This window comes from Cavia porcellus, unplaced genomic scaffold (genome assembly GCF_034190915.1).
Source record: "Cavia porcellus strain 051 isolate PalLab524CR breed Dunkin Hartley unplaced genomic scaffold, mCavPor4.1 scaffold_18, whole genome shotgun sequence".
In the NCBI taxonomy this organism is placed as follows: Eukaryota; Metazoa; Chordata; class Mammalia; order Rodentia; family Caviidae; genus Cavia; species Cavia porcellus.
In genome coordinates this window covers 15561192-15587738 of record NW_026947501.1, presented here as the reverse complement: position 1 = coordinate 15587738, position 26547 = coordinate 15561192, and the positions used below count along the sequence as shown (strand labels likewise).

At 42.3% G+C, this 26547-nt stretch overlaps 1 protein-coding gene and 1 long non-coding RNA gene across 15 annotated transcripts in view; one reads left to right on the top strand and one right to left on the bottom strand.

Moving 5' to 3' along the window:
• The window catches only part of Bcl11a (BCL11 transcription factor A), a 96038-nt gene extending 70387 nt beyond the window's left edge, over nucleotides 1-25651 (top strand). For 7 of the 14 annotated variants that reach the window (XM_063229444.1, XM_063229445.1, XM_063229442.1 and 4 more), the window contains 2 exons: nucleotides 10208-10309; nucleotides 15571-20817. In XM_063229444.1, coding sequence (XP_063085514.1) covers nucleotides 10208-10309; nucleotides 15571-17591 — 2123 coding nt within the window. In that variant the 3' untranslated portion in view covers nucleotides 17592-20817. Of the gene's footprint in view, nucleotides 1-10207; nucleotides 10310-15570; nucleotides 20818-25142 lie in introns of those variants that run through there. The other 7 variants (XM_063229446.1, XM_063229451.1, XM_063229454.1 and 4 more) reach the window with 7 other exon arrangements.
• On the bottom strand, nucleotides 8771-11634 carry LOC134471270 (uncharacterized). The gene is made up of 2 exons (XR_010040570.1): nucleotides 11518-11634; nucleotides 8771-8887 (listed from the first exon to the last, which is right to left on the bottom strand). It is a non-coding gene; the product is annotated as an uncharacterized LOC134471270 (long non-coding RNA).
• Nucleotides 25652-26547: the final 896 nt, after the last annotated feature.

Sequence of the window (26547 nt, the reverse complement as noted above, 5' to 3'; positions counted from 1 at the left end):
CCCAGGTGAGCCCTCATGATCTGGACTGTGTGTAGCTAGAGTGAGCCTGAGATGCTGAGTGTTGGAGACTCACTGTCCAGACAGCCTAAAGAGACTCAGAATTTTTCAACATGACCTGTGAGGACCTTTTAGGCATCCTCGAAGGCTAAAGGATACGCCCATCTGCCTTTAGAAGCCAGGTACCCACAGGCTGAGTTCCAAGGCAGGCCTATCTGGTGGGCAGAAGGGATTTGACAAGCACGCACTGTTGGTTTGAGAAATGGTGTCCAGAACTTGGGGTGTCACTTCTGTCGCAGCAGCTGAATGTCGACCCCATAGATTGGGGCCTCCTGAGTGACCACAGGTTGTATCTGTGGGCATCTCCTTTTTGTGCTGGGAACTTTTTCCAGATTTCTCAGTGGTATATATGGATTCACGGTGGAATAAAAGGCTAGAAAAATAAACAGGTCTGTCTGTTGTTCTGTGGGTCCCTTGTCAGAGAGATTCGGGCTGCTGTGTTCCTGGGAGGTGTGAAGGTGCCCGGGGACCAAGGACATGGTGGCAGTTGCTGCTTGCCTTGGGCAGAGGCCTGCTTCCGAAAGAAGAGCTTGTTGTCAGGGGACGAGGCCTGGCCTCACAGCACCAGAGCCCTGTTTGATTCAGCTCACCTCAGGCTAGACAGCAGCCTAGTTTTGTTCCTGAAGAAATGTCACAATTTGACCTGCTAGACCTTTTTTTTTTTTTTTTTTTTTTAAACTTGGAGGCCTAAATTAGTTCGTATAATTTCTGAGCAGTTCTACGTTCACCGTAGGACATAATAGGTTTTTAATTCTGAAGAATGGCTAATCCTGGTTCTGAGAATCACTTGGCCAAGAATGTCACAGAGTGTTAGGTCTGTAGTGTGTGCCCTGCCCACTTTCCCTGAATTACACCTACCACTTTGTAGTCCCAGAAAGGCAAGCAATTGCCTGTAAGGCACCTGGACAGCATAGTCTCTTTGGCCCACCTTGGGAGCTCCTGGGGCACTGGTCCCCATGTAGGCAGGCAGGGCTCTGAGGGTTGGCCTTGCCCTCACTACCTGCAGCAGGACACTTCTGAGACCTTGCCTCTCTCCCTGGGGAAGGGAGGATGAAGCTTTGCACAGCGGACAGGATATACTTCCCCGAGGAAAGGTAGGCTTAGAGGGAGGAGAAGGGTCCTCTGTTGGTGGTGGAGAGGCCTGCCAGAGCCTTTGTGGAGTCGCCCGTTCTCCTGGCAGCCTTCTCCATGGCAGAGTTGCACAGACCCATCCTTGGAAGACCTGAAAACCAGCAGGGCTGTGACGTGGCCTGGGCCTGCTCACACCTACTGTCCCCCTCTGCCGCTGCAATGCCCAGAAGAAAACACTGCTGGTCTTATGAACACCATGTTTGATTTTCTTTAACTTATTCTGGGAGTTTTTCAAGACTGTCCACAATTGTGATATGTAGGCATAAATGACATTTGTTGTGAGTTGACAGATAAAAGGCCTAAGGGCGGCCCCTTCAGAGTAATTTGGGAGTTATGTATTCTCCTGGTTTTGATAGACAAGCTCTTTCTGCCCTGGCCGGTGTTATCAGAATTAAGCATTTGTTAAGCTAATGGTCATTCTCCTTAGATCCATCTTCACAGCCCAAATGTTTCTTCTTCCCTTCAGCTGAAAATGCGGGTCTGCCCTCCCCACTCATCGCCTTCTTGGCTGGGGGTGTGGGGACTCTTGAGTGGTTTTCAAGACTTTCCAGGTGTCTGAGATTATGATTTCCCATCCTTTATTTCTTGAGTGGGATATGTATAAGTATCTTTGCATGAAGCTGGACAATTTGGGTAAAAAAAGATGAGTTCAGGCCACCTTTCTGTATCATTCAACCCTTCTAACCCCAGAGGCCTTGACCGTAGTCCACCCCACTTTCAGAAGGGCCCAATGTGCACCAAAACCTCATCAATGGAAACTGATAAATTAGAGGGTGATTTTTCACATTACAGAAAGATTGTTAACTTTTCAAAAGGTTTCACCACAGGGTTCCTTTAATAGTGAGCTCCCCCACTGAATGTAAAGTGTTTATTTACAGATCATTAACTACTTGACAGAGAGGGTGTTGGGGGGTGGGGGGGAAGGCACTTAAAAGGTAAAATGTTAGAAACCCTGCCAATTTCAGATGAGCCTGGGAGGGTGAGGAGACCTCTCTGAAGTTTTGCCGGCTAGCAAATGTGATTCATTTTACAGAAATTTATTTTATATGGGGCTTTCCAGGAACCCTCCATGCTGATTGAAGGCTGGGACCACAGGGTGCTGGGGCCTTGCCACCTTGGTTGGAGGTGCCTGGGGAGAGGTCCTGTGAGTGCTTTTGTGAGCATTTGGTGCCAGGCTCTGACATGAGGTCCAGCTTTGCCACTGGCCTTCTGGCACGGTCCACAGAGACCTTTTCCCTTGACATTTACCCTGGGTGTGTGAGAAGTCTCTTCCTGGTTCTCTGACCTTCAGTTTCATTGGCTCAGGACTCACCTGGGTTTCCTCTTTGAAACTCAGACAAGTGAACTTTGCAAGTCCCTAGCCCAGGACTTGGGAATGTACCATCTGGTTTACTGTCCTGGATTCAGGCGTTCACATGGCGTCTAGGCCCAGGCCACACTCTCCTATGCATCCCTCCTAATCTGGAAGGTCACAAGGAGTTCCGCTTCTAGCATGGCCTGAGGAGGCTCAGACTGGCATGGGAAGCAGAAGAGAAAAGTCACCCACCGGATCAGCAGGCGCTTTTTCAAGTTGAGAAGACTTAGGGGCAGAAATGGGTGGACTTTCCTCAAAGGGAGAAATAGCTGGTGAGTGGCAAAGTTAGGACTGACACACCAAGTGCATGGCATTCTAGCAAGAGAACAGCCTGGAGAGGGTCTGCAGCGAAAGCCAGTGCCTTGTGCAAAGGCATCTTTCAAAGTACTTCCCAGGATTCCCAAATATTCTGAAAAATACTTCCTATAGAGACAAGTGTCCCCCCCCACCACCACCACAAGTACTCAGAGCCAAAGTAAGTTTTCCTTGTCCTCCCTGTGACTTTGAATAGAAGAAAGAGAGCACATTCGGAGGGAAGGTCAGGATGGTGATGGAAGAGACATTGTGGTATAGGAAAATCCCAACATTTTTGTACAGTCATTTGTTGAAAATGTTTCAGCAAGTACAAGCCCATCTTAAGCTGGCAAGGATACATCTGAAATAGATTACTTAAGCCAGGGAGGCAAAGAAGAACAGAGCTATCAACACTTGTTTGTCTGACTCAGAGGAATAAAACAGTGGATTCTGCTTGGTAGACCACCCACCACCCATCAGGGGAAGAAAAATTTGAGGTAGGGGGATAGGGAGAGAAAAGAGGATCCATGAAATCCATGAACTTTCATGGTTTTGCAGTGGTCCACATGGCTGTGTCCCTTATTTTTAAAAAATGAGGTATTTGAAAATATGAATTTGTGAAAGTTAAAGACTTTACAGAAGTTCTCAGAGGATTTATTTAGGTGACCATAGCCTCTGCTGGTGCCCAGATGAATGAATGTAGTGTTTTGATTTAAATGTAACTGATTGATGAACTTTTTTCTGTACACCTTGGGCTTTGCTTCTTTCTGAACAGCCATTTTTTTCTTTTTGTCTAGAAAGTGCTGCTCAAGTTTAGCTCCTAAGTTACTTCTTCCCTAAAGCCTCAATACTCTGTTGCAAAGGGAAGTATATAGTTTAGTCCTCTGTACCCTGTGGGTTCTGCATTCAAGGATTCAGCCAACTTTCTTGGATTGCAAATATTTGGAAAAAAAATAGCATCTATAAAGGACATGTGCAGGTTTTTTCCCTGTCATTGTTCCCTAAACAATATAACTATTTACTTAGCATTTACATTGTTTAGATATTTTAAGTCAGGTAGAGATGATTTAAGTATATGGGAAGATGTACATATTATATATATATATATATATTCTTTGTATATGAGAGATTTGAGCATTTGGAGATTTGAGTATCTGAGCGGGTTCCTGGAACCCATCTCCCAAGATATACTGAGGACTCTGTCATTTCTATTTCTTTGAATTTCCGTAGTAGTTTTTCTCTGCCTTTCTTATGACATACTTTCTACACTGGAGTAGGGCAGTTTCTGCCAAGGCCTTATCTTTCTGTTAGATGAAGGCTCCTGTGGGGAAGTTGGTATTTGAATTTTCCCTGTGCTACCCACAGAGACTAGCCAATTGCTTTGGGCATTATGGGCATTCAGTCAATATTTGTTGAATGAATGCATGGAGAATGAATGAACGGAATATATTCTGGGAACACACATCTCTTGGATAGTGAGGTAAATGGTTAAACAAACAAAAAATCATTCTAAGACAATTTGTCTTTTTATGCGGTGGCCCTTCCAGCCTCTTAGACAAGTCCCTCCATTCTAACGCAAAAGCTTAAAGTGTAATAAAAATTTATCTAATTCACGATCAAGTGAAAATACTTTGGGCCCAAAGCCAAAGAATATTACTGGAGTGAACTTTTTTCAGCACCCTAAATTTAACCAGCTGGAATTCTTTTTTTAAGTACCATCCTATTCAACCTTTTGAAATGAAGGATTTGCCTTTTAGTGGGAAATCTGCATTTGAACACAAAGATGGAACACAATGTCTCCGGTTTAGTTATTCTTCAGAAAAGCAAGCTCTTTTTTTCCCTTTGAATTATATGCTTTGCTTATGTTAAAGACACAGATTGCACAAAATTTTGTTTAGGCCTGACAGATTGGTGGCTTGCATTTTTTGCATTTTTATAGACGAAGGGGCATGAAAGATGTCATCTCTCCCTCTTCCTTTATAAAAAGAAAACCTGAAACAAGAACTCTTAAAAGGTGAAATTAATAACCTGCGTTTTGGATAATGATGGCTCTGAAAGGATAGAATTGGCAGAGAAGACTGTTTAAATGGGTGATCAATTTAATTGAAGTCACTGCTGAAGTATCAAATAGTATAAAGACCACGAACCGGTTTCAGCAATCTATTCTGTGGTGTGGTGTCTAGAATTCTTGCTAGCTTTCATCTTTGCAGAACACACTTTTTAAAGAGCATCTTGATTTGGTAAAAACTTAAGCCGGTAAAAAAAAAGCAATGAAGGAAAAAAATGGCCATGGACATGCTCATTTGTAGAACAAAAGAGAATGTGATTTTGACAATATCAGAAGGTTAATTAGGAATTCTGTTAGCAGTGATAAAGCTGGCACGTGTTCAGTCCAGACTGACATAACTCAAGACACAGTCATGGCTGCTTGTTCTAGAAAATCAGAGGCTCTCAGAAAAGACTGGAGCCAAGGTAAATACAGGGTCAAGTGCTAGAAGCTGTTGACCAGAAAGGACATTTCAGAGGACTTGCTTTCCAGTTAGATAAAGAAGCTTCTAGCCCATATTAGCTGCACTGTGGTTGTTTGTATGGCTTGCACCCAGCTGTGGGATTCATGCTGGAATTGGTTTCTTTGGGGGAACTTCACAAACATTCAGGATTCATTGTAAGTAGAGTTCAGAAGGTGGCTACTTGGAGGACTGACAGTTTGAGGGACTGGAAAAGGGATAGGACTGTGCAAGTCCTTTTTCTGGTCTGTCACCAACATAGAGATTTTTCTTACTCATGTAAGTTGTCAGTCTTTCTCTTCTTGGGGACTCAAGGTGAATGGGAGGTTTCAGCTTCACAAAATGGTTTGTTTCACTTGGGGATGAGATTACCTAAACATATACAGAGTCCAAAAAATGTGTGCACTAGGAAAGGAAAAACCTGGGTAAATATTTTAATATTAAATTTATCGAGATGTCATGAGGTCATTATGTTACCTTGAGCCTCTACAATTACAAAGGGTGCTCAGATTGGTGACCATTAACTTCCAGGCATTTATTAGTATGGTGAATTGCTGAAGTGCGTACATTGTTTTTGGCAGATTCTATCTATTTAAGAAAAAATGAATACATATGTATACATAGACATTTTAGTGAACAGCATGCCTCTCTGTGCTCTTGTGGAGAGGACTGGGACATTTGTGTGTGGGTGTGTACACATGTGCTGTGTATCAACTGAGGGCCTGGCACATGCCAGGCAAATGCTATACCACCCAGCTATATCCTCAACTCTTAGGCCTGGGATTTTATACATGATAACAGCTGAGCTCCCAAAGCAGTCATTAAGTGTGACAGACACAATGCTTTGGGCTTCACTGTTTGGCACATTTGAAGATCAGTAGTATGTGTTCAGTAGAAGACAGCAACGTGCCTATCTTACATGCCTACTAGTTAGTTGAAGAAATGTGTAGCGTGTTAACAGTCATGGCATCTTTGACATATCCTTCAGGAAACTTAATTTAATGACCCTAAGTTCAGAAATGTCTCACTGGGCTCTGGCTCAAAAGCAATACCTGGTATATATAGAAATGTAAAGTGACCAGTAAATAACATCAAATTAAAGCCATTCTTAGATTTTTAAATGAGATCTGAAAAATTAGACTCACTAGTTTTTATTCAGCTCTCAGGAAACTTTGCAACCTAACAAAGCATAAAGCATTTCTGAGACCCCAAGTGGAATGACACTAGAGGCACCTTCATAAAACAGAACAGAAACACCTTCTGCAAAAGAAGTAAAGTCATTTGGATAGAGATGACTTCAGAGGAGGGTAGCATGTCACATTCCAGAATCTGGAAAGGAAAACAAAAGTGCACACCAATAAAGCATGCTCATTTATTCATTTATTCTTATGGTGCTGGGGATTGAACCAGGGCCTCACACATGCTAGATCAGTGCTCTGCCAGTGGGCTACCTCCTCAGGCAAACATTTCAGCTTTTAGGGAAAATCAGGACATTATCTGTCTAATACTGGGAATTGTCTTATGTCAGGTGAGATCCCTGCTTGAAGAGACTGGGCATGGCCAGTGATGCATGAGTAGATAGATAATGGATAGATGGAGAACCCTTAGGGACTCCTCTGATTTTGACTGTTCTGGTTTTAAAGAAGTTGGGTCCTGGCAGAAGGGGTAACAACCTCATGGCCCACAGGTCTCTGCCCAGGGACATCAAAGCTTCGGTCTTCCTTATTTCCCCCTACCCTAGGATGGGGTTATTAAGCTTGGCTGTGCATCAGAATCACCTGGAGGACTTCTTCAGTGTGGACTGCGTCTTCCCCACCCACCTGCAGTTTCAGATCCTATAAGTCTGGGGTGGGGCCCAAGAATTTACATTTCCAGCAGGCTGTCAGGAGTTGCTGTTGCTGGTCATGGGTCTGCACTTTCCTGAGAACACCAACCAAGAAATCAAGAGAGCATAACTGTACTACTACTTAACTGAGTCCATCTCTCCCATGGGAGAACAAAAAATGAGGTTAGGGAGAGAAACAGCCCTCAACTAGCACAGATCTTTTCCTCTCTTGGCCCAGGAAGGCAGAGCTGCGCATTGAGTCTGATGTTCAGAAGCATTAATTGTGATACTTTGCTTTGCCTAAGCTGTGATGAAATAATTGAAGGCATCATAGCAAGAAGTTAAGCCCTAGGGAGGCTATTAAAAATTTAGCATTGCCAGTTCGTGTGGGAATGTCAGTTCTCCTTACCAAGGAGAATGTTATGGATGTGTTTAGTGAAAAAAGCAGCAGAATCAGCTGAGTTCCCAACTGGCTCTGCTTTTTGACCATCTTCCTGGAAGAAGAAAAACACAAATCCAAGTCTCTGGCACAAAGACCGGTGTGCTGTTTTCTAAAGTAAACAGCTCACTGGGCTGAGAGCAATGCTTTGTTTTTCCTCAGCAGGTTCATTCTGCAGGGGAAGCACAGGTAGAGGGTGAACAGTGGGGCTCAGGCCAGGAGGCCCCAGTGAAAGAGCGGAAACCAAGTCAGTTCATTGGAACCTTTTGAAAGCCGGTCTTCACCCTGCTGGCTGGACTCTCCACTGAGAGATTTTCTAGTGCTGCCCAGTGGGTCAACAGAGATAGAACCAACTTTAGGCTCTTTTTGGCAAAGGGACAGCAGAGGGGAGAGATAGATGCCTCAGGAAAGAACACAGGCCAGGAGAAGGGAGACTAACGCTAATCTTGACTTTGTGATTAGCCTCAGTTCAACTAGGAACACACTGCTTAATTTTCCTAAGGCCCCATTTTTCCAGTCTGTAAAAATGAAGCACAAACTTCATTAAAGCTCTTTATGCTTGGTCCCAAACCAGGACCATGATGCGGGGTACTCAGACTCCATGGTAGATAAGAGCTCTCTTTTTCTCTTGGTCCTGGCTGCTGCTCTGAGTTCAGCTTGTTCAGAGCTAACAGATTAGCAGACGACTTCCAAGTAGAGATAATGTACGTGGCAGAGGCAGGATGGGGTTAACAGTGTGCTTACTTCTTGTCTTCCCAAAGTGGCGCGGAACTTGAAATTAGACTTTCCCCATGCAAGGGTCCAAAGACCTGTTGCCATTGTGCTGGGATCAGTTGTGTGACTTTCTTTCCTTCTTTTTTGGTCTTTTTCGTTTTTATCGGTACCAGGGATCGAACTCATGACTGCCTGCTTGCAAGGCAGGCACTTATGCCACTGAGCTAAATCCCCAGCCCCCGGTTGTGTGACTTTCTTAAGAAAAGAATTTTAGTTTCTGCGACAGATAACTTTGCTGAGGCATGAACAGGTGCAAAAGAGAGTTCTCAGATTTCTCCTTGTAAACTACACGGACTAAATCTGTAGTTAATTTTATCCTAACCTCTCAATTTATTTAACATAAACAACCAAATGTAGACTTACTTACTTCCTGAGGCCAGTCTTCCCACTTTTTGATGGTTTCATTTTATGGTTTTTATTTTGTTTCAGATCAGAGAGGAAGAAATGTCTCTCCCTAGATGGTTTTAGACAAGGTCATAGCTCCCTGATGGCTTCCTTTTGCAGACCTGGAAACAACAGATTATTTATAATTTCAGTATAACAGCTTTCTCCAGCCACACGCTATTGTTACCCACCAGGGTCCTCACGAAAGGGAACTTGTCCTAACTGCCCTGGCTGCACTTGGCAATGTGGCTTATACAAGAGCAGGACTTGCTATCCTAGAGTACATCCAATGTCATTTCTAAGTGTTCTTAATATTGAGCTAATGGGAAACATGCTTTGCTCACCATTTTTTCTCCCCTGCCTTCTCCAATCATCACAAGCTTCAAACCTCTGTAGAGCACACAGTGACCCCTGTTCCATCTGTCTTTCCCCCGTCTCAGAGTTGACATCAATACAGTTAGTTTTCTGAGATGGATTTGGAAAAGCTGGACATTTACCACAGAAACTGTGCAATCCCCAGGTCACACAAACCAAATTTCCTTTCCTGCAACAATCTCAATGCTAGAAATGCTTGATTGGCTCCTGGATTTATGAGTGTGAAAAGTCACTTTTCCTTACCAGGTGTACAGTAGAATGGGGCGAGTATGCTCTGGTTTCTGGTTTCTGGATGCTGCTATTATTGGATGTTGGTTCTTTCCTTGTCATTTTATGATGTGATCCCTCAGCCTCAAGGAGGAAACTTGGCCAAAGTTACTTAACTCCAGAAATCTAATCTTCATTTTCAATCACTCAGTACTGGGAGAAAGCATGCCAGTACCAGATACTCCATTTGATAGAATGTTAGAGTGTTTCCTGACCAATCCTGTAATGCCCCCGGTTTCCCTATCACTGATGGTTCTATCATAAGTATGACATGGGAGGAGTTGGGGGAGGGGGAGGTAGAATGGGACTGTCCCATAAAAAATGGTTCACAAACCAATTCACTTCCCACTAGTACACTGTATTGCTTTTTATTTGGGCTTGCCTATAAAGTAAAGCAAATGTATGCATGTAAACCAGCCTTGCAGATAAATCCCATTTTTCTCAGCCTCCCCATAAGATTACCAATTTTCTTCTTGCTATTTGCACAGATCTCTTATCATGAGACAATAACCAAATAACAACAGATAATCAAGCAAATGAACCTAAGAATCACCCCCACCTCTCTACCTAACACAAACCTCTTTTCTTTTTGTCCCAAAATTCCAAAATTAAAAACGAAACACAAACTATGGGAAACAACTCAACACTATTCTTTTGTTGCAGATATCGGGCCTATTAACTATCTGCAAGGCTGTTGTAATGATGCTAATCTATTTTAATGGAACTGAAATGTGATATCCTGTGGTTTATGATGCACATTGTTTATGGCTGTAGTGCTTGATTTTGGGTTTCTTTCACAGATAAACTTCTGCACTGGAGGGGCCTGTCCTCCCCTCGTTCTGCACATGGAGCTCTAATCCCCACGCCTGGGATGAGTGCAGAATATGCCCCGCAGGGTATTTGTAAGTTGAGCATTATTTCTTCTACAAATGTCCATGTGTCTAGAGAGTAGACTTTCTGGAAATTGCCCTTACTTTTTTTAAGTACTGAAGGGAGTTACTTCCAAAATAGATTGGCACCAGCATATGTATTATGCCATTACTCACTTGGCTCCTGCTCCTCCATTCCACTCAGCCCCCGAGTGACAGACATGTCCCCGCACTCTTTCTGTCTTTCTTTCTTTCTTTCTTTCTTTCTTTCTTTCTTTCTTTCTTTCTTTCTTTCTTTCTTTCTCTCTTTCCTTCTCTTTCTTTCTTCTTTCTTTCTTTCTTTCTTTCTTTCTTTCTTTCTTTCTTTCTTTCTTCCTTCCTTCTTTCCTTCCTTCCTTCCTTCCTTCCTTCCTTCCTTCCTTCCTTTCTTTCCTTTCTTCCTTCCTTCCTTCTTTTCTCACTGAAGGCATGGAGTTCATGGCAGCTTATCCTCGAGGGTCTGCTGCTCCTGGTCTTGCCTGGCTCCATGCTGGTGGCTGGATATGTCTGTGCATTCAGATCCTATTTTATTGCTGGACATTCACTCCCGTGGCCTCATTGAGGGCTTGAATTTATTTCATGATATGTAGCAGAGTCCAGAGTCACAAGGAATCCATTTAAAGTTATTCTGGGACTTTGCATGTTATTTATGCATTTATGTATGTATTTGAATATGGTATATTTATATATACATGCTACATTATATATGTGCATGTATATACAAAATTTGTGCTTATTTTTCTTTAGTTTTAGAGAAAAGTGCACAGAATTATACTTAAAATGTAAAGATTCTCCCACCATGGCCACTATCATCCATTTACTTGTTCAACTCAAATTTTATAGTAGAACCTTTTAATGAAATTTAGATATGTTCATTTATAAGAAAGTTTTCTGAAGGATGTTTTGAAAAGTAATTCATTTTGTTTCAGTATGTAGAAACACATGATATGCATGGTTGAAGTGTTGGGGACAGAGGTTGACTCTACCTCAAACAAAAAAAGCAGGTTCAAGAAAAAGAAGCATGACAACTATTTTGTATTTTGAAAGTAAACAAATAAACAGACAGACAAAAAGCCTGCTATCAGAAAGAAAAAAGAAAGGGAAAGGATCATGGAAAGAAAATAATAAGAATAAGGTGTAAGAGTTAAGGCTAGGAAGGGTTTGTTTTTTTTTTTTAAATAAAGGAGGGAAACCAGACTTACCTTTCGGTGAATGAAGTCCGCAGGGCACCGCGAGCACCCTGAGACCAAATTCTAAGTCAGTTGTTTATGTTTGCTAACTCCTAGGTAATCCCAGGTAACAAAGAGTTATTGCAGCAGTTTCAGAAGCCCTTGGGTCCTGAGGGTTGGGTGGCACAGGGGTTAAAGCACCAACCCCCAGAGCCTGGGCAGGTCACGCAGGCAGCGAGTTTAGAGGACTGGGCTCATGACTTCAAGTCCCTACATGCTGGCAGGGTGGGGAGTACTCTGCCTTTTGCTAGGGGTGCCTGGGGCACCCTGGGAGGGAAGGGAAACAAGCAAGGTGTGGAGAGGAAGGTGGAGCTGAGAGGTTTCTGCTCAGGGAAACAGTCCAGTCCTCAGTCTTCAGCGTGGTCTTCCCGAGGGCAGGGGGTCTGGTTGATGGGTTGGAAAGTGGGACCTCAGTAGGGAACCTCTTTATCCTCCTCTACTGGCGGGACCAGTTTAGGAGTGACGAGAGCAAGATATGTGGGCATTGGTGCAGGGTTCCAGCAGGCACTAGGACAAAGCTGATGCCCACCTCACCCAGCTGCGGGTGCCTGTGGCTTTCCTATGACCTCCCTGGTTGTGGAACCGGAACAGTGACTTGAAATTGCCCCCTGCTGGCTCCCTAACCAGAGCTAAGGGTGAGACTGCACCTGGACCTTCTCCTGGAAGCTGTTCTGGGCGTGTAATGTGGTTAGTCATTACTCCCAGTAATTAATCACGCCTGGTAGTAATGAAAACTCACATGAATGTTAGACCTGATAGTTTACGGAGGGCTTTTATATGCTTATGTCATTAAATCCTTACAACAGTTCTTTAAAGTTATTATTTTTATACTCATTTTACAGACAAGAGTCTGAAGACTCAGAGAAGTTAAATGACCGTCCTCTAGTTGCAAGCTAGTAACAAGAGTTAGGGGCTCTGTGTCAGTTCTTACTCCAAAATTTGAGGCTTAAATCATATGACTTTTTGCACTGGTGACTCACTACAAATGGGAGGTCATTCCTTCCCATAAAGTAAAATGAAATAAAATAAAATCTAGTAGGTAGGCTAACAGCTGCTTTTAACCCTTTCAATGCTTTGAGTTCTTGTGCTTGGGGGCTACATCTCAGTTTATTGCTTTAAATCAAAATAATCCCCGTGAATGCCCAATGAGGCTCTCAAATTGAGAAGTTGATTTTCATCAGAGTAAATGAAGAATATTATTATATTTTACACATCAATAAATCAATGTAGGCCTAATTTTGCCATGCAGGAAATCAATTCTGGTCTTTCTAAACCATCAAAGATGTTATGAACAAAGTAATTTCACAAATTATGGCAAGTAACACATTTATTGATGACTGTAGTTTAGGAATTTAGAATCTGTGAACACTGTAATATAATATGGTGCACTGGCATGAACTGAGTGAAATACAGATTATATGGTGAAATTGTAATGCATCATTTGCTATTAGTGGACTGGTAATAATTACCAGTTTGAAAGCAGCTCTTTCCATGTAATCTTTAGTCTCAATCGTAACAGCCCTTCTCATTGACATTATGATTACACTAGCTGCCCTCATGATCTAGAATATCTAGTTGATGGGAATACTAAAATACTATAGTGAAATCTGTATGTTATATGCTCATTGTAAGATAAAATGCCATTTTCTCTGACCTGCTATATGAGAGCGGGAAGGAGAGCATCAGTGTTAACATCCTTCGGTATAGTCACAGAAGTGGCTCTGAAAAAAATTTTAGGAATCTCAGGACAAAAAAACAAAATGTACTTTTCTTGTTTAAGCCCCTTGGAAAGGGTACAAATGAGATTCTTGATGTAGGGCCCCAAGCCACAGACTCCGGCATTTATCAGTGGCCGCATCACAGCACGTGTGTGTCCGGCATCAGTAATTAGGAGTCCAGTCCTGGTTTTCAGGAGAAGATTATAAGAGTAAAATATGATCTGAAGGCATTTGGAGTGATGAAAGTGTTAAGGGCTTGCTTCAGCTGAAAAATCTCCTTTTTACTTACCCAATTCCAATTGTCAGGCTAAACGTATGATAATAACCCAGAGTCCTAGGGAGGCACAGAAGAAAGCCACAGAAGGTCACCGTAGCTGGAACCAGATAGTTTTTTCCCTGCCTATTTGGGACCCAAGTCATTGTTCAACAACAACAAAAATTTTATGAAAATACTCTCAATGAAGCTTTTTATTTCCCTTTGAAGAGAGGAGGCAAACAAAAATAGGCAGATAATGTGATACTAATGTCAGCATTTTCTTTCAAAATCTTGCGGCCTTTTTTTCCCCCCTTGCACATTAGACAAACGTTTGAAACCTAATTTTGGTATCTTACCATCTAATCTTGTTAAAGAGATTTACCCAGGAGTGGGATATATTGAGTGAGATTATAAATGCATTGTAAAGTAAATTACAAGGTCAGGGCAGGAGTCCATTATTTAGACAAGTGCTGGAGCGAACTGGCTTGTTTTGGAATATGAGTGTTTGAGGCTCCTGAGAAGCTCCTGCCAGCTTTTCTTTTTGAACTGCTAAAATGGAGAAATCATATAATTGATGAATTCCTCATTCCCATTTTTTAGTTCCTTGGTGAATTTTGTCCTTTTAAAAAAGTTACTGACAAATGCTAGCTATTGGACTTAAGGAAACTGTCAGGCCCTCTTAAAACAAGAAGGAAGTTTATTGCTCAGTTATATTTTAAGTTCTACTCTTTTCAGAGTCCCTGGGACAGCATGTATTGCTCTCATCTTTGTCCCTAGGCCACCATCACTTGTGTGCCCCTTTTTAAGTTGATTGGTAAACTGCCATATATATATATATTTCAATTTAGCTATCTCTAAAAATGAATGATTTTGTGAAGTCAAGCTGGCCCCCTCTCTGCCAAAGTGGCATTTACCACTCTTGGGTTTTTTTTCAGCAAGCGAGAAATAATGTGACTTCAGCAGGGCCCCTCTCCAGACGGCTTGGCTACTGGCCAAAGAGTTGACTAGCTGAACTGTGTCTTTCTGTTTCTTTCTCAACTGGAGCCTCGTCTCAGCCGAGGGCGCAGGATGTTGTATAATTTGGTTCACGTTGTTAGCCTCTCAAAATAATGAGGAGGAGGCTAGTGTAGCATTGCTCAGCTGCCTGTCGTGGTGCCGGCTGCCTGAACTGTGCCTCCTACCCGGGTAGTGTGTTTGCTGGAGTTGGCCCGGCCACACCTAACTTCTCTAGGCGTGCATTGATTGCACTGGGGGACAACCCCTAAAGATTTGCTACCGGCCTTCAGTTAAATCTGGATTGAATTTTTCTTTTGAGATTTTCACGACATCCCTTGAGATTAAAAATGGGTGTCCCTGTGGGGTGTTATGAGCCAAAGCTAGAACTCACTGACTTGTACACAGGCCAAGATGGGAGGAGGTTGCTAGTTTCTCTTTCAATGAAGATTTTTGAGTCCCCTTCTCATTTTCACAATATCAGTAATGAGCATATGTTAGCCTAAGCTGCTGTAGGGCCATAGAGCATTGGAGTGTATTGACCTTCTCTTTTGTGGTGTCTCTGGAACAACTGCATTTTAGCAAGTTCACCTGCCATCCACCCGGGGATAGACAAGGACAATAGGGTTCAGGAAGCAAAACTGTTCCTTGGGTCACTAACAGTTGAGGAAACCAAGTACACAGAGATTAAATGGTTTATCCCCAATTGCAGCTGATGATGTGATAAAAAAGTTCAAAGACATCCGCTGAGGTCCCTAGATTATAGGACTCCTTATCTTCTCGCTCAAATTGGTCAGAATTTTTCTGCTTTTGGGATTGGATAAAGAATTCTTAGAATTGAGTTTTAGGGAGGGAAGACTGATTTGACAAATATCTAGTGAGTACCTCACACAAGTGCCACACACCATTTAAGCAGAGGGTTGGTTGGTTAGTGCATGAGGGGTTAAGTCTTGGGGCTGAGGGTGGGTGCAGGGAAGGTTGGAGCTGGGACATGAATAAGCAATTGCTGACGCCCGCTTGGTGATTAAACATTGATGTTGGTGTTGTATTATTTTGCAGGTAAAGATGAGCCCAGCAGCTACACATGTACAACTTGCAAACAGCCATTCACCAGTGCATGGTTTCTCTTGCAACACGCACAGAACACTCATGGATTAAGAATCTACTTAGAAAGCGAACACGGAAGTCCCCTGACCCCGCGGGTTGGTATCCCTTCAGGACTAGGTGCAGAATGTCCTTCCCAGCCACCTCTCCATGGGATTCATATTGCAGACAATAACCCCTTTAACCTGCTAAGAATACCAGGATCAGTATCGAGAGAGGCTTCCGGCCTGGCAGAAGGGCGCTTTCCACCCACTCCCCCCCTGTTTAGCCCACCACCGAGACATCATTTGGACCCCCACCGCATAGAGCGCCTGGGGGCAGAAGAGATGGCCCTGGCCACCCATCACCCGAGTGCCTTTGACAGGGTGCTGCGGTTGAATCCAATGGCTATGGAGCCTCCTGCCATGGATTTTTCTAGGAGACTTAGAGAGCTGGCAGGGAACACGTCTAGCCCACCGCTGTCCCCAGGCCGGCCCAGCCCTATGCAAAGGTTACTGCAACCATTCCAGCCAGGTAGCAAGCCGCCCTTCCTGGCGACGCCCCCCCTCCCTCCTCTGCAGTCCGCCCCTCCTCCCTCCCAGCCCCCGGTCAAGTCCAAGTCATGCGAGTTCTGCGGCAAGACGTTCAAATTTCAGAGCAACCTGGTGGTGCACCGGCGCAGCCACACGGGCGAGAAGCCCTACAAGTGTAACCTGTGCGACCACGCGTGCACGCAGGCCAGCAAGCTGAAGCGCCACATGAAGACGCACATGCACAAGTCGTCCCCCATGACGGTCAAATCCGACGACGGCCTCTCCACCGCCAGCTCCCCGGAACCCGGCACCAGCGACCTGGTGGGCAGCGCCAGCAGCGCGCTCAAGTCCGTGGTGGCCAAGTTCAAGAGCGAGAACGACCCCAACCTGATCCCGGAGAACGGGGACGAGGAGGAAGAGGAGGACGACGAGGAAGAGGAAGAAGAGGAGGAAGAGGAGGAGGAGGAGCTGACGGAGAGCGAAAGGGTGGACTACGGCTTCGGGCTGAGCCTGGAGGCTGCGCGCCACCACGAGAACAGCTCGCGGGGCGCGGTGGTGGGCGTGGGCGACGAGGGCCGCGCCCTGCCCGACGTCATGCAGGGCATGGTGCTCAGCTCCATGCAGCACTTCAGCGAGGCCTTCCACCAGGTCCTGGGCGAGAAGCACAAGCGGAGCCACCTAGCGGAGGCCGAGGGCCACAGGGACACTTGCGACGAAGACTCGGTGGCCGGCGAGTCGGACCGCATAGACGATGGCACTGTTAACGGCCGCGGCTGCTCCCCGGGCGAGTCGGCCTCGGGAGGCCTTTCCAAAAAGCTGCTGCTGGGCAGCCCCAGCTCGCTGAGTCCCTTCTCCAAGCGCATCAAGCTGGAGAAGGAGTTCGACCTGCCCCCGGCCGCGATGCCCAACACCGAGAACGTGTACTCGCAGTGGCTCGCCGGCTACGCGGCCTCCAGGCAGCTCAAGGATCCTTTCCTTAGCTTCGGAGACTCCAGACAATCGCCTTTTGCCTCCTCGTCGGAGCACTCCTCGGAGAACGGGAGCTTGCGCTTCTCCACGCCGCCCGGGGAGCTGGACGGAGGGATCTCGGGGCGCAGCGGCACGGGAAGTGGAGGGAGCACGCCCCATATTAGTGGTCCGGGCCCGGGCAGGCCCAGCTCAAAAGAGGGCAGACGCAGCGACACTTGTGAGTACTGTGGGAAAGTCTTCAAGAACTGTAGCAATCTCACTGTCCACAGGAGAAGCCACACGGGCGAAAGGCCTTATAAATGCGAGCTGTGCAACTATGCCTGTGCCCAGAGTAGCAAGCTCACCAGGCACATGAAAACGCATGGCCAGGTGGGGAAGGACGTTTACAAATGTGAAATTTGTAAGATGCCTTTTAGCGTGTACAGTACCCTGGAGAAACACATGAAAAAATGGCACAGTGATCGAGTGTTGAATAATGATATAAAAACTGAATAGAGGTATATTAATACTCCCCTCACTCCCACCTGACACCTTCCTGCTCACCACCCCACCTCCCCAGGGCCCTCCAGCCCCACTCCCTGTAGGATTTTTTTCTAGTCCCATGTGATTTAAACAAACAAAAAACAAACAAACAGAAGTCATGGAAGCTAAGACTATGAGAGTGCTTGTCACCAGCACACCTGTTTTTTTCTTTCTTTTTCTTTTTTCTTATTCTTTTCTTTTTCTTTTAGAAAATTTTTTTCCTTTATGTTCTCACCGTTTGAATGCATGATCTGTATGGGGCAATACTATTGCATTTTACGCAAACTTTGAGCCTTTCTCTTGTGCAATAATTTACATGTTGTGTATGTTTTTTTTTAAACTTAGACAGCATGTATGGTATGTTATGGCTATTTTAAATTGTCCCCAATTCGTTACTGAGCAAACATGAGCAAACATGTTGCTGTTTCCAGTTCCGTTCTGAGAGTAAAAGAGAGAGAGAGAAAAAAGACCATGCTGCATACATTCTGTAATACATATCATGTACAGTTTTTTTAAAAATAATGTGAGGAGATAGAGCAGTCTTTGGGTTAACCCTCTGTAGACAGAACATGTAGCACTGAGAAAAATTGCTGAGCTAAATGTCTGTCTCTAAAGGGTTACATGTATCAATTGGAGAGGAAAGAAAAAAAGGCCTTGAATTGACAAATTAACAGAAAAACAGAACAAGTTTATTCTATCATTTGGTTTTAAAGTATGAGTGCCTTGGATCTGTTAAAACCACATCGATGGTTCTTTCTACTTGTTATAAACTCGTAGCTTAATTCAGCATTGGGTAAGGTGATCGACCTTAGGACCTAGACATAATTCTATATTGTATTTCTCACAACAGTGGCTACCTAAAAATATGACCCATTATGTCCTAGTTAATCATCATTTGCCTTTAGTTTAACTTTGTGAACAAAAACTGATTATACCAGTATAAAAAACTACTTTGCTCCTAATGAGAGCTTAAAAGAAATGGGCTGTTTTGCCCAGTTTTATTTTTTTTAAATAATGATGAAATTGAATGTGTAATGTGCAAAAGCCCTGGAACATGATTAAATACATTAGTAAGGAGTTCATTTTATGAAGATACTTATTTTAAAAGATATCTTAAAATTCAAGCATCAAAAGAAATAGATCCAGAGCCACTTGGTTGTCAAATGGACAATCAAATGATAAACTTAAGACCTTGGCCTTGTATATCCTACTAAAAAGAAGAGGCTGACAGTAAGGTTTGACAGAGGGGAACAGAGGAAACAAAGTGATGTATTAGCACAACGTGGTATTATTTGCCATTTGAAACTAGAACAGGTGTATAAGCTAATATTGATACAATGATGATTAACTATGAATTCTTAAGACTTTTGTTTAAATGTGACATTCTTAAAAAAAGAAGAGTTTTAAGAGTAGCAGTATATATGTCTGTGCTCCCTAAAAGTTGTACTTCATTTCTTTTCCATACACTGTGTGCTATTTGTGTTAACATGGAAGAGGATTCATTGTTTTATTTTATTTTTTTAAGTTTTTCTTTTTTATTAAGCTAGCATCTGCCCCAGTTGGTGTTCAAATAGCACTTGACTCTGCCTGTGATACCTGTATCTTTTCTCTAATCAGAGATACAGAGGTTGAGTATAAAAATAAACCTGCTCAGATAGGACAATTAAGTGCACTGTACAATTTTCCCAGTTTACAGGTCTATACTTAAGGGAAAAGTTGCGAGAATGCTGAAAAAAAAAAAAAAAAATTGAACACAATCTCATTGATGAGCATTTAAAAAAAAAAAACTAAAAAAACTTTGCCAGCCATTTACTTGACTAATGAGCTTACTTACTTGGACACAACATTGCAAGCGCTGTGAATGGAAACAGAATACACTTAACATAGAAATGAATGATTGCTTTCGCTTCTACAGTGCAAGGATTTTTTTTGTACAAAACTTTTTTAAATATAAATGTTAAGAAAAAAATTTTTTAAAAAACTTCATTATGTTTAGGGGGGAACTGCATTTTAGGGTTCCATTGTCTTGGTGGTGTTACAAGACTTGTTATCCATTTAAAAATGGTAGTGAAAATTCTATGCCTTGGATTACACACCGCTCTTCAGGTTGTAAAAAAAATAACATTGGGGAAAGGTTTAAGATTATATAGTACTTAAATATAGGAAAATGCACACTCATGTTGATTCCTATGCTAAAACACATTTATGGTCTTTTTTCTGTATTTCTAGAATGGTATTTGAATTAAATGTTCATCTAGTGTTAGGCATTATAGTATTTATATTGAAGCTTGTATTTTTAACTGTTGCTTGTTCTCTTAAAAGGTATCAATGTACCTTTTTTGGTAGTGGAAATAAAAAAGACAGGCTGCCACAGTATATTTTTTTAATTTGGCAGGATAATATAGTGAAAATTATTTGTATGCTTCAAAAAAAAAAAGAGAAACAAAAAAAAGTGTGACATTGTACAGATGAGAAGCCATATAATGGCGGTTTGGGGGAGCCTGCTAGAATGTCACACGGATGGCTGTCATAAGGGTTGTACATATCCTTTTTTGTTCCTTTTTCCTGCTGCCATACTGTATGCAGTACTGCAAGCTAATAACGTTGGTTTGTTATGTAGTGTGCTTTTTGTCCCTTTCCTTCTATCACCCTACATTCCAGCATCTTACCTTCATATGCAGTAAAAGAAAGAAAGAAAAAGAAAAAAAGAAAAAAAAAAAAAACCAATGTTTTGCAGTTTTTTTCATTGCCAAAAACTAAATGGTGCTTTATATTTAGATTGGAAAGAATTTCATATGCAAAGCATATTAAAGAGAAAGCCCGCTTTAGTCAATACTTTTTTGTAAATGGCAATGCAGAATATTTTGTTATTGGCCTTTTCTATTCCTGTAATGAAAGCTGTTTGTCGTAACTTGAAATTTTATCTTTTACTATGGGAGTCACTATTTATTATTGCTTGTGCCCTGTTCAAAACAGAGGCACTTAATTTGATCTTTTATTTTTCTTTGTTTTTATTTTTTTTTATTTGGATGACCAAAGGTCATTACAACCTGGCTTTTTATTGTATTTGTTTCTGGTCTTTGTTAAGTTCTATTGGAAAAACCACTGTCTGTGTTTTTTTGGCAGTTGTCTGCATTAACCTGTTCATACACCCATTTTGTCCCTTTATTGAAAAAAATAAAAAAATTAAAGTACACAATGTAAGCTTCTTGTGTCCTCATTTGACACACTCTGTAAATTACTTTCAAGAAAATAACAGGTTTTAAGAGAAGGCCAGTCAGTCTTTTTCAGGATTGTTTCTATGGGCATTTTGATGCGTGTATTATACCTTAATGGAACATAAAGTACTTATTAAAATAGACATATCTCAAACCATGGACATGATTTTTAGGCTTTACAGTTCTAGAATAATTTTCAAGAAATGGAAGGCGTTTCCAGTCTGATGTTAAAAACTTGCTCCATCTCTTAAGAGAAATTCATTCAGAAATAAGTGGTAAACGTGCTGGTAATAGCATCTGAAACTTTTATTTCTTTTGAATTTTTTGCTGTTCTTGTTGTCTAAAAGTTCTCCTCTATTCTCTCATCGCTGCCCTAGCTTAGAACATAAGTAAAAAGGTGGTTTTTTTTTCAAATCAGTTTTTAGTTTCTACATAACAGTCTTTTCCACATAACAAAAATGATCTTACCCCTCAAACCTAAAAATCCAGAGACAAAGGCATTAGGTTGAAAAAAAATAAATACAAAAGAGGAAGAGAAGAAAAAGAATAGAAAGCAGTAAGCAGGGGTCACCAGACGCAGCCAAATTTCTGGGATCAGCTGCTGTTTCCGGAGGTGTGTAGCTTGCCTAGGGACTGTAGGGGCTAGAGACTATTTTAGGTATTTCTGTAGGTTCAACAGGCTGACAGCAAGAGAGGGTAGGTCACACTTCTGTTATATTTTGACCAGCAACAGATTTATGAAATATCGTTAGGTCTAATTAGAAAAAAAACAAAAACCAAAAACCTTCCTTGAAAATCTGTGTTGTCAGTTTTGCAATTACTGCGTGTTGCAGCATCAATTTGCTTTTTTAAACCCCGTGCCTCTGTGATACTGTCTCCCTGTTTCCAGTGTAGACGAATGGATCTGACATTGTTCTTATTTTTGTAAAAAACAAAGCAAAAGCTGTTCTGTTGTCTTCTCGTGGTAGCATTTTTGTTGCTCAGTTCTTAGGCCCTAAAGCCAATGAGGTGGCCTTTTCGTGCAATGCCTTTTATTGGAGGCAAGAAGAATTTCATTATTTTAAAGTGTGGAGAGAGTTGATATTTTTTAAAAGAACAGTGTGGGTGGGAAGCGGGAATCCAATGAAGTTGCGAGGAACGTGACACAGGAGCTGAGCTGGGATAGGGTTGGGGACATTGGAGAACTTAATGTTTGCAGCAAACTGAGAAAATATAAGTGTGTTTTAGAATAGATGACTCCAAAACTGAATGCAAGATGCTATTCAGACAGATAGAAATATTCCCCAGTGCCACGTTGGTTTTAGATGTGGTAATTTCTCCTTTACCATATTAAGTGTCCATAAAACTTTGGTGTGTCCCTATTGCTTTTTTATTAGGAGCTCTGAGTGCAGCTGTATAGGTTTTACATACAGTATTCATTTTAATTTCCCAGTATATGATGCTGTTAGTGTAATTAGGTTTTGCATCCTGACAAAATTAATGGTAGATACAGCATACTTGTATGTTTAGATTTCTTAAATCAAACGGAAAGGGGATGGGAGAGAACAGCTGGTGATAAATCACAGATTATGTTTGATTTACATGGCCCCAAATTTAAATAAATTCTTGGGAGACAGACTTTAAGGTTACTTTGTCTCCTGACTTCTGATAAAATATTTTTGAAGCTAAGTGAACAATTAAGAGCATAAAAACAGCCAATGAGTATAATTTAGAAATAAGATTTTGTACCTGGAATCCTAAAATTTAAAATCATACTATAAGGTAACATTTTAAAAAGTCTCACAGAAAGATGAATTTCTGATATACTTTAAAAATGAGAAAATTCTAAGAACATAATTGTGTCTCAAATTGCTCAGTTGTTTTTGTAAAGGAGATGCTGATGGAATGTTCTCTGTGTACCTGAACTCTTGACAAGATGTTCCTTTCGATTTTTAGTTTGAGATCAAGCTAATAAACAGGAATACAGCAAATTCTATTCTCACAGATTTAAATTCAGAAATTTCTCAAGTACATATAATAGTACTATCTTTTCCCCAAGACCATTTGCTATCCTCTAGTTGTTTAGGACCTACAAAAAGACTGAAGCCAACATGTTCTAAAGGTTGCTAAGAAATGGGGTGGACATGCTCCTCGTGTGTGCAGCCGTGGCAGGAGGTGTGGAGTAGCTGAGGTTTTCCCAGAGCACTCTGTGAAGAGAACTGTTTATTTAAATACCATTTGTTGTATATGCAGTAAGTCCATATTGTACATATTCATAATGCTTGGAGTGGTGGAGGGAGCAGTGGATTAGATACCGTTTCGACTGAAGAAATAAGGAAATGAGGTGGTTTATTCACAGACACTAGAAGTTTGCTGAAATGTACTGGATTATTTGGGTCCACTCTGAAACAGAATTAGGAGCCTCAGGCCCCTCCTGTCCTGCTTCTAGTACTTTACTGAGAGAGTAAGGAAAGAAATGCTGGGTTTTCCTAACCTCCTCCTAAACATGCCTGCACACACACACACACACACACACACACACACACACACACATGATTGACGGTGATCCTTGTAATTGTATATTTCTTAGGATGAATGTCATTGTCCCTAGCCCTCATGTATTCGAAAATGTATCCATCCATTCTTTTTTTTTTTTTTTAAGGCAATTTCCCTTAAAAAAAAAAAAGATGGAATTGGCAGTGTTCTTTAAACCTATGTAGAAAATTCTTTAAAAGACTGCTAACTTTTAAAAGGCATGAGTCTCTTAGCAAATTTTCCTAAGTATCTCCTGAGGTCCTGTAGCTTTCCCAGTGGAGAGTAAATAAATCCATTTTTAGAGAAATGGATACTAGAACACAGAGATGGGTTGATATCCTATACATTTCCTTCAAGGCCACTCCAGTGGCAAGTTGTAGACGTGGGCATTTTTGCTTGCCAGAGTTTCCATGTTTAGTTTACAACAGCACATGGCCAAGGAACCCACCTTCGGGAGGACAGGTCTGTCTGTCTCTCTCTGCTTCCCAGTGTCACCTGTGATTATGGGATGTAACTAGTTCCTTCCTCCCAAATGGAAAAGAAGATGAACACAGTTCATGAGGGTCATCGTACTTTAGTATCTAAACTTGATGGAACACAACTAAATGATTGATCCAAATTCTGTTTTTCCTTTCTGTAACATGGCAAACCTACATAAAGGAAGTGATGTTTCTAATAGGTCTTTCATAAAGATAGCAGAAAAGGCAAATTAAGCAGTTGAATCCCAAAGTTTTTTCTGAAGCAGGAGCCCCAGATGCACCAGGCCTGTGCTTTCCTGTTAGGGCTGTAACTCTCAGCAACAGACCAGACAAAGGGCTTACGGGGTGTCAGCTAACTGAGCTCAACCACAGTGACTAGTGCTGGACTGCGACTGGGAGTCCCCAGAGCCCACCTGGACACAGCAGGCCCCTCAGCCCAGGTCTCCGCTGCTCCAGGGGGTTAGCGGGAGAGCAGCTGGGCTCCAGCCCCCAGCCCCCCGCAGCGTTGAGTCAGGGGAGAGAAGGCCCCAGGCCCCAGCTTCGGGTCGCCATGGCAACGCGGCCTGGAATGCCACAGTGGTAGCCCTCTGCACGCCGCCGGACTCCCAGTGTGCTGCAAGCCAAGGTCCCAGAAAGGGAGGCGCCCTGCTCACAATAAGCACTCCCTCCTTCCCTTCTCCAGGGTGTTACCCCCTGACAAAAAAGAATAAAGAAAGAAAGAAAAGAAAACAGAAAAACCTGCATGTTTGAAAGAAACTACAGGCAGTTTTGGTGCAATTTGAGAGCAACTATCTTGGGTTCTGGTTTTCTCTTGGAGATTTGTTCGCCTCTTGTAAATCGTTGGCTGCTTTGACGTTGAACTTGATGACATTTCATGTTTTTGTTGTGCTGCTTTCACATCAATTTTTTTTGTTTCTTTATAATTTTATTATTATTTTAAGAATATGACCCTCTCCCTATCCCCGCCCCTGCTCTCCTCAACCAAAGGACTGTTTCCTACTAAGTTTTCTTAGTCAAAAGGGAAAGTGTTTCCTTCCAGGTGTGCCCCAGTTCTAGTAGGACTATCATATGCCTGGGTGGGGGGATCTGGGTCCTTTGGGGGACGGAGGGGAGGAGGGTATGGGGAAGTCATTCAAAGGTCAGGTATCTGGGGAGGGGAGATAGTGTTGGAAATCATGCTTAAGATACAGTGGCTCGACCTGTGGTTGATTTAAATCATAATATAAAGTGCTAGTGAGAGAACAGAAAAATCATGGGCCAAGTCACACCTGTCCTTTTTTTCCCTCCCTCCTCTGTCTCCAACCTGTTTCTAGGTTCTTCACACACCCCCATTCGGCGTAGTACCCAGAGAGCTCAAGATGTGTGGCAGTTTTCGGATGGAAGCTCGAGAGCCCTTAAGTTCTGAGAAAATTTGAAGCCCCCAGGGGCCGGGTGGACACGTGCCGCCCAGCCGATGTCAGCGTGGTCCGTCATCCAGCTAGTTTGTGATGTTTTCTGACAGTAGCCTCCAAGAAGCCGTTGTGCGAAGACAGAGTCCTGCGGCGTCCTTCCAGCCTGGGCCTGCAGTGCCATTTTATTTATATTTTTTAATAAAAAGTAAAAACAAAAAAACAGACCCACATTGGAACAGTGAATCAGTCCCATAGAGAGGGCCCTTGGACCACCGCTGTCCTGAGCTGTGTCCAGCCCTTTGGAAACCAGCCAACCTAATTACCCGTATTGTGGAAATGAGCATGAGCCCCCAAACCCTTTGTTTCTATACATTCTATGTTGTCTTTTAAAAAGTGTGCTTAACATTGACACAATAAATGTTGGAGCTTTAGGTGGTGTTGGCTTGTTCTTTAATTTTTAGTGCTCAGGAGACAGTGCAAGTGCTTATGACTTTGTATTTCTGTACTAGTTACCTGTAGATTCCCGTGGCATGGGTAGGAGGAAGAGGTTCAAGGAAAGGGCAGGAGGTTTAAGATGGGAAACAGGTTATCACTTGTCAGATGGTATGCATTTGGGAGGAAAGTAAGAATGCAAAACCTGGGAATAAATCACAGCAAAAGCATAATTAATATAGTAGTAGCGTTGCTGTTTAGTAGTGCTAACGTGGCTTTTCTAATGATTTGCGTATCATTAAACAGCACATAATATGGCATGCTGAATCCTGTGTTTCAAATATATGTTTTTGATGACTACCATGCAGGATTCAAATTTTAATTTAGATGGAGAATGATAATGTCACTGGGTGTATGGTAAATCCCAAAGAAGTTAATAAGTATTAGTAGTTGTTTATTAAATACCCTGTTTTTAGGATTCTGAATATTCAGCAAATGTATCTTAATTCAGACAAACAAACAAAATTAAAACTTTAGTACTTATAGCATGAAATTTGGAGCAGGTTTTATTGGGGGAAAATTATAGGAGGGCAGAGGGTCACGTTAAAATAGACCATTGTAATTATAGTAACACCTCATTTCCTTAGGAACTAGTGATACAAATAAGTGAGATGTACAAATATGTGATAAAAACTCCTGGTCTAATTATTTTACCAAAAAATTTGGTATTTTCTACTGCCTAGAGATCTAAAAAAGAATTAGCACATTTTAGCATGTTAAAATAGGTTTATAAATAATAGAACAAAGACACTGTCTTATAGATTTACACATTGGCTGTGAACGTAAGTAGGGAAAAATTTTTACTCAACTTCTGACTAGTTTACCTTACCTCGTG